Raw genomic sequence first — 8,232 nt, 5'->3', positions numbered from 1 at the left:
CGGCGCGTCACCCGTCACGTGACGCAGCGGGGCCTGCCAGTGGCCGGGCGCGGGCGCGGGGTGTCACGGTCATGTGATGCTGCCATTCTCTCCTTCAAGAGTCGCCTCCAATCGATTTGCGGGCGCTCGATGCAGCAGCCTTCGCGGAGGAGCATTCTTCGGTCCCGGCCGCCGCCGCCGCCTCCTCCCCTACCGCCGCCGCCAATCGATGCGCTCAGGGCTCCGGTCGCCATTTTAGGGGGAGAGCGAGGGAGGCAGAAGGAAGGGTCGGTAGGTACCGGGGCGGCTCCGCGCTGTCCCTCCGCTGTGGGCTCCGCTGCCCGGGCCGGGTCTCGCCGTCGGCAGCTCCCGCCCGAAGCTGCCTGTCCCTCGCCCCCGGCCTTCGAAGCCCGTTTTCTGTGACCGCCGTGCTGCGGCTAAGCACTCCCCGCCCTCATTCAGTCCCTTTCCCCCACGCCCCCTCCCTGCCCGGTTATTGGTCTCGCAGCCCGGGGCTGGGAGAGGGTGTACGGGCGGGTGACCGGCATCTGCCGGACGGGGGGAGGATGCGGTCTGCCCGGATGGAAGGGAGGGAGCGGGTTGGGGCTGTGTGAGGGCGGCCGGCCGCTGGACTTCTCGGCACGTTTTATCTTCATCGCCTCCCTGGTGCCCAGGTCCGCCCGCTCTGGCGAGGCTGAGGGAAAGCTACGGGCAGAATCATTTTGCTAACTAATGCCGCGTTATTTCGGTCTTCTCTGTTGCTCCTTAATACGGTTCATGTTCTATTTACTGGCGAGGTTTTCATTTCGACAGCAAACAAGTGCAACAGGTTTTTACTTTTTTTTTTTTTAATCCTTTCATTTCTATGTCTGTGATTTGTACCTAAAATGTGGTAGTATTTCGTGTCTGCGCTGAAATGCAGCAGGATGTGCTTTATTTGAAGGTTGTGGTTGTTCCGTGCAACTCTCTTGTATGTGATTTTTCTTCTTTCTTTCTTCCAGGCCCCTCCAAGGCATTCCTTGCTCACAATGTATAGAACAAAAGTCAGTTTGAAAGATCGTCAGCAACTTTATAAACTGATAATTAGTCAGCTGCTATATGATGGATACATAAATATTGCCAATGGCTTGATAAATGAAATAAAACCGCAATCAGTCTGTGCACCATCTGAACAACTGCTGCACCTAATTAAGTTAGGTAAGCTGGAAGAAAAAGCTAACGTAAAAGTCTAGTTTCTAAATCCCTAGCTTAAATCCTTGTGAATTAAGAGGTTAGTGTTACTGAAAAGACATCTTTTATGCAAACGTTATGTCTAGTAATAGCCTAAGACTTTGTATATTTAGATACAGCCTTTTGCCTCCGTGGCTTTTTTTGAAGGGCATTCTGGCTCTGTGTTTCAGTCTTTAGTATGCATTAAAAGCAAAAGAGATCACTGAGTGTTGTCAAAATCTGTTTGTTTGAACTTCTGTGACACGTTAGAATACCTGCTCAGGGTCCTGGGTGACTGGCAACCATCTAAAAATAGGCTCCAGTAAACGGGATCACTGAGTCCACAGACCTAATAGAAAATTGACCCACACAGTTCTCTGCCAACTTTAGAAATATTTTCTTTATAATTCTTCCTGACAGTATTGGAACGCTTACGTTCTCAATCTTCACTAGCCTTCATATATCAGTCTCAAGAAAATAAGCTGCACGGTCTAGGGTCTCAGCAGAGGTATCTCCTGTTCTCTCTCTGTGTATCTTTCTCTCTGAAAGTACATCTGTGCCGCAGTACATAGTCAAAATACTTGAGCCGCTGTTGAAACAAGCTAAGTTACTGGAAGAGGTCTACCCGTAACATCATGTATTGTGACTGAACTGGTTCTGCTGCCTGAACTAGTTGAGTTCCAGGGGTATAAATATGTGAAGCCTTGTGTCTGTTTGAAATAAGAATGCCAGACTTGCAATTTGTAGATGAAAGCAACAAAAACTTTTCCCTTACATTTGATTGGTTGATGATCACAGTTGGGCACATAGCTGAAAATTCTTGCATCTCCCTTGTTACCACTTCCAGTGCTGAACTGTCTGTGTTCTGTAGATGCATCCTGGAAATAAAAAAAAAATTAAAAATCTGTAGAGTGGGTGTGAAGAGGAGTAAAAACTTTCATTTGTGATGCTGGGATAGTTGTTTGTGGAGTAGGTTTTTTTTTCCTTCAATGCATTAAACAGAAAGGAAAAGAATTGGTAAATGCTTCAGTTTTTTACTTTAAATCTCATGTAATAATGTTGGGGCTTGTTTCTCCCTCTAAAAAGCTGACTAGAGGCCTGTTGATGGCTTCAATAACTGATTGTCAGTGCATTTCTCAGTACTTAACATTGTACAATATTTGCTGGCTGTATTTCCACAGTTAATTTTAAGAGCTTTATTCTTCTCTGGTGTAGCCAAAGTACCTCTCATTTCTCACGAGAAGTACTGCTGTATAACTAAATCTTCTCTGCTAGCTTAGCTTTGTTCAACAGGGGATGCCCCTCTTAAAATCTGACTCATAGCTGTTACGGAAGCCTCTAGCATAGATCTGGCCACAGCCTATCTGTCTAAGGAGGTTAACCTGGTTTAAGTGCATCAAATTCTCTCTTTTCAGGAATGGAGAACGATGACAGTGCTGTTCAATATGCAATTGGACGGTCAGATACGGTAGCTCCAGGCACAGGAATTGACTTGGAATTTGATGCAGATGTACAGACCATGTCTCCTGAGGCTTCTGAATATGAGACTTGTTATGTCACATCTCATAAAGGACCGTGTCGTGTAGCTACATATAGCAGAGATGGACAGTTAATAGCTACAGGATCTGCTGATGCCTCAATAAAAATTCTTGATACAGAGAGAATGTTGGCCAAAAGTGCTATGCCTATTGAGGTAAAACATGACTTGAATAGTAACCACTTTGTGAATTCTTGAGGTGCTGTCTGTTTCATGCCATGTCTGTGCCTTGTGGCTGGCTCAGTGGGTTGGACTAAATATCTGTCTCGCCATATTCGCCGCTCCCAACAGCGGCTCATAAAGTACCCTTGAAGAAAAGGAAGAAGAAATAGGGCAAGTATACCTGTGTAACTTCCGGCAGCAGTCTAGAGAATTGAGCCAGAATTTGCTTCTACTAGTTGCTGATAATTGCTATATTGTATGAACTAAGTTAATTTTTGAACCCACTTATACTTTTGACCCCTACAGCCTCCAGTTTCAGAACTGTTGCACAGAATACATATTTATTTGCTTCATTTTTTCTCCAATACAGTTATCGGGTAGCAATTTAAAAGGGGGGGGGGGGCGGGGCAGAGAGTGCACACCAAACTCTTGGCAGTATCCTGCGTGAGTAAAAGCTGCAGTTTTCCCAGTTGGTACAGCTTCTCTTAATTCTTACGGCAATACAGTATTTTGATTTGGACTGTTTACGAAGGTGATACATTTTCTTGCACCAGTTCTCTAATACAGAAACTAGTTTGTCCTTGAGCAAGTCAGCTGACCTTTGTAAAGATAAAGGGATCTTATAACAATATATAATTGGCCTTCAAATAATTAAGATAATAGTGATTATATGCCTAGTCACATGTCAGAAAGGTAGCTGCTGTTTGACCACTCTGGCAAGCATAAAACTTACTTTTCCTGTCAAAAGCATGTTCTGCTTTCTAACGCTCTAAATTGTTGAATCTTCTTTGTAGGTCATGATGAATGAGACAGCACAGCAAAACATGGAAAATCACCCTGTTATTCGGACTCTGTATGATCATGTGGATGAAGTTACGTGTTTAGCTTTTCATCCAACAGAACAGATCCTAGCATCTGGTTCAAGGGACTACACACTTAAATTGTTTGATTATTCAAAACCTTCTGCCAAAAGAGCCTTCAAATATATACAGGTTAGATACAATATCAGTTCAGAGCAACCAAAGCATGAATGTATAAGTACCGAGGTATCAGTGAGCTGAATTGTGTCTGAGTTTATAAGTGGTTAGGTGTGTAGGAGTATGCAGCTACAAAATTTGCAGACATTATGGTAATTAGGTGTTAAAAGAGTTTGCGTGTAATGGATATTTATACTCTTTGAATCTAGTGCCTGTCTGCTGTTGGTTAATCTAGACCAAATCTAATATGGGTAACTTTGAAGTCCATTATATTATCTTTGTTTTGGAGGAGAGTTCGGGATTATGTGGTGGTGGGCTTTGGGGGATGTGCCTGGCTGACAAAGCCTCCTGTCACTTGTGCAATATGCCAGAAGTGAGCAGGCACTGCAAGCTGCTCTAGGACAAAAACTGCGATACATTTAAAGGTAGCCTGTTGTTTTAATCCTGTAGGAAGCATTTTCTATTTTGCAAAAACAGAACACATTGTGCTAACTGATAGTTTAACTAGTTTTTTAGCACTTTAATGCCACCAGAATTGACACTTCCATTTTGGTTTTTTTTTTCTTTCTTACACCAATTATGTATTTTTGATCAAACAGGAAGCAGAGATGTTGCGCTCAATTTCTTTTCACCCTTCTGGAGATTTCATACTTGTTGGTACCCAGCACCCTACTTTACGACTGTATGATATCAATACTTTCCAGTGTTTTGTGTCTTGCAATCCTCAAGATCAGCACACTGATGCTATATGTTCAGTAAATTACAACGCAAGTGCAAACATGTATGTGACAGGAAGTAAGGATGGATGCATCAAACTGTGGGATGGTGTTTCAAATCGCTGTATCACTACTTTTGAGAAGGCACATGATGGAGCTGAAGTCTGTTCTGCTATTTTTTCCAAAAATTCAAAGTACATCTTGTCAAGTGGAAAAGACTCTGTAGCTAAACTATGGGAGATATCCACTGGTCGAACACTGGTCAAATACACAGGTATGTGGCAGGTGACCTTCCAAGTACCTTCTTTTTCAGGTACCGACCCACGGCAGGGGTGGTAATGCTGTCAGAAGAATAGTAATTCTTAAAGGCAATGGCAGACTGCTGCTTTGAGGATAAATTGCCCCAAATTTTTGAAAACACTTACTGTAGACTAATTCCAGAAGAGAAGCTGTGATTCTTGTATGTCAGTCACTGTAAACGTATTTAGGCTGAGTAGATATTGGAGACTTTTCTGACATGATTACTTCATTGCTTTGGAGGGAAGTTACAACTAAATTAGGGAAAAGTAAAAGGGAACACTGCCCTAAGGATTAGGACATTTGTGCAGAGGGTTTTGTTCTCTAGTTCTAATTCGGTGTGTTTTAGAAACAGTGATTATTAAAACAAAACAGCATCATCTCTTTTCTTATTAGTGATCATTTTGATTTTGTGACTTCTCTATTTATTGCTAGACTAGGGACACAGTTTAAACTGGAAGGGTCAAAACCAACACCAAATGCATTTCTGGCCAGAGTAGGCCACTTTCTTGCAGAGTACCCACCCAGACAGGGGGAACTGAACATACTTTGGGGCAGTTGTTTTAACCATTAGACTCTTGTGCAAAAGATGGCTCTAGTAAGCCATGGCAATATTCTGAAAAATAGCTACAGCTGGTTTGGGGGTTGTTTTTTTTGTTTGTTTGTTTTTTGTAAGGATGCAATTGTGTGCAAGGTAGTCATACTCAGAGCATGCTGACAATGCCGTGCTTTGATCTCAGCAGGACTTAAGAAATGGTGAAGGATGTAGAAGCTTTGCATATGATAGCAGCTGTGATGGGGGAAGTTTTCAGGTCTAAGCAGTAGTGTGCTTAAGCATTAGGAGTCATAGCATAAAAGAGGAGAGAATGTTGAAAATTTTGCATATCGGTTTTTGGGATGTGTACGGTCCTTTTTTGTATGCTAGCTCTATTTTGCTCTCAACCAGCAGGGTGCAGCACCTCCTCGATAAACTTTTGCACACACCTGCATCCTACCCGGTATTTCGCATTGCAAAGTAAATGACTATATGTGAAACACACATTTTTATTTGAAGGGTATGGAGGGAAGGTGTGGCCAAGGCAGGTCATACAATGTGCCTTATGATATATACCTTAAAACCAAAAGTTGCCATTGATAATGAGAATCTGTGTATTCTACTCTCTGTGGTCTTTCCCCTTGGTTACAGCTGTAAGGCTCATACAAAAAACAGAAGGCAAAAGTGCTCTTAAAGTTAAGTGATTGCAGTCATACTTAGTGGCTGGACTTGACTGACATGAAGTAGTTAATCTTTCTGTCCTCTAGAAATTTTAGAATATACCGTGTATATAACTACAAAAGAATATTCATTACTGATTAACCTCTTGTTATGTGGAAGTGGTAGACTAACTGAGAAAATAAGGCTCCTTCATAGACTGCAGAAATTGATACTTATGGGAGGTTTACTCTTAGGTCTTTGGAAACTTCCTAAAACTGATCCTATTTGGTTTAATATTTTGCTGCATATATTTAGGAGCTGGTTTGAGTGGACGACAAGTACACAGGACACAAGCTGTCTTCAACCACACGGAAGATTATGTGCTGCTTCCAGATGAAAGGACCATAAGTCTCTGCTGCTGGGATTCAAGAACTGCTGAACGGAGAAATCTTCTTTCTCTTGGGCATAACAGCATTGTCCGTTGTATTGTCCATTCTCCTACCAATCCTGGCTTCATGACCTGCAGTGATGACTACAGGGCTAGATTTTGGTACAGAAGGTCAACGACAGACTAAGGACAGCTTTATAAAACAGGGATTATCCAGATTCGTTATATCATCGTGTATTGATTGTACTGCCAACAGATGCCTAGATGAAAGCCGTGCTGTGTCTGTTCTTTAATTCTGTCAAACGTGGCAGAAAAATATCAAAATACTGAGACTTAAGTTGTGCCCCACGCTAATTTTTTTATTAGTGTGTGTGGCATTAATTTTTGTAAGTCATCTCTAATTGTACTCAAGGAGTGTGTGAGGGAGAATAAAATGATCCTTGCAAGAAGGATTAAACTTGTTCTCCTGTCTTTCTAAATCCCGCAAAAGTTACTGTGACTGTATCTTGCTCAAACTGGGCAGTATGAGCCAGTTTTGCTCTGCATTGTATCTGTGCAATCCCACTGAAGTCTGTTTAAAGAATGGATTACACAAGTAACAGCAGAACTTGGCAAATATTTTAATGAAGCCTTAAGCTGCCTTCAGTTCTGATTCATTCTTTGTAAAGCTCTGTTTTGTATCTTTTAGTCTGGGGTTTTTTTGGTGGATTTTTTTTTCTTTTTTCCTAATTAGCCAAGTGGACCTTCAATTCTGAGCCAGTCTTGTGCCATAAGAATTTGAAACAGAATTTTAAATTGTTTGAATGAATTCTTGAAATGGTGTTCTAGTTCTGGTATTAAAGCTCAGGCTTGAAATCTCTTCTTCTTTTGAATTTATCTTAACATGTGGAACTTCAAAGTAAATTCATAGTATTTTCAAGGAATATCCACATTGCAGTTGTAAAATATGACAGTGCTGCAGCATGTGAAAATGACAATAATTTTGCCATAGAGACCTTTAGTATCTTCTCAAAGACAGAAACTGTTGTGCATATTAATTTTTGTATAAGTACCTCAGAAATGTCACTTGGCTTCATTTCATTGAGAAATTTTCATTCTATGTCAGTTACGCAGCACTTGAATTACATTCTTTTTTTTTTTTAATTATTCAAAAACCCAGACTCACTGTTTCTTTTCCCCATTATCTCTAATAGTCTGGTTTTCCCAGACCTCATCCTATTGAACAGAAGTACAGATGATTAAGAAACTGTGCTTTTAACCCTTCTTTAACTTTGAAAATCCACTACTTATTTTTACAGATGGTTGCCTGTGCAAAGTTTTAAATGTGTTCATTCAAGCATCCTTGTACAGTGCTCTTGGACTTCACATTTGTGAGGCTTCCTTTAGTCAATATTTCAGCACTTGCTTTCATGAGGATTTTTAAATGTAAGATTGTTCTTACTGCTGGATTAACTTTCCATTACCACTGATGAAGTGTCTTGTCAAGGGCTGATGAGGGTACAGGTTTTCTCTGTATTTAAATAAAGATTACCTTTTTAAAAGTTATTTAATATATAAAGAAGGAAATGTATTAGTTTTCTTTTCTATATAACAAAGGAAAAATGAATATTGGAAGGCTGTATCTTTGGGGACATGTTAAAGCTTGATGGATTTGTTTGTTGTGTTACATCTGAATTGGATACAACTATAGATTTACAGTATAGAATGTGGGATGTTTTTTTAAAAGAGGTAGAGAATGAAATTTAATTTTCTCTTAAAAGCTACTGCTATGC

The 8,232-nt window shown here is 41.0% G+C and overlaps 1 protein-coding gene across 1 annotated transcript in view; it reads left to right on the top strand.

Moving 5' to 3' along the window:
- CSTF1 (cleavage stimulation factor, 3' pre-RNA, subunit 1, 50kDa) overlaps positions 1-8,180 on the top strand; it is an 8,928-nt gene extending 748 nt beyond the window's left edge. Inside the window, exons 2-7 of the mRNA XM_010569614.1 lie at positions 100-270; positions 981-1,176; positions 2,604-2,881; positions 3,682-3,879; positions 4,464-4,854; positions 6,388-8,180. Of these exons, the coding sequence (XP_010567916.1) occupies positions 100-270; positions 981-1,176; positions 2,604-2,881; positions 3,682-3,879; positions 4,464-4,854; positions 6,388-6,647 (1,494 nt within the window). The 3' untranslated portion in view covers positions 6,648-8,180. The remainder of the gene's footprint in view (positions 1-99; positions 271-980; positions 1,177-2,603; positions 2,882-3,681; positions 3,880-4,463; positions 4,855-6,387) is intronic.
- The last annotated feature ends 52 nt before the right edge of the window (positions 8,181-8,232 follow it).

This window comes from Haliaeetus leucocephalus, unplaced genomic scaffold, assembly GCF_000737465.1.
Source record: "Haliaeetus leucocephalus isolate CR32 unplaced genomic scaffold, Haliaeetus_leucocephalus-4.0 Scaffold273, whole genome shotgun sequence".
Lineage (NCBI taxonomy): Eukaryota > Metazoa > Chordata > Aves > Accipitriformes > Accipitridae > Haliaeetus > Haliaeetus leucocephalus.
Note: the sequence above shows the minus strand (reverse complement) of the source record. Positions and strands in the feature narration are given on the sequence as shown.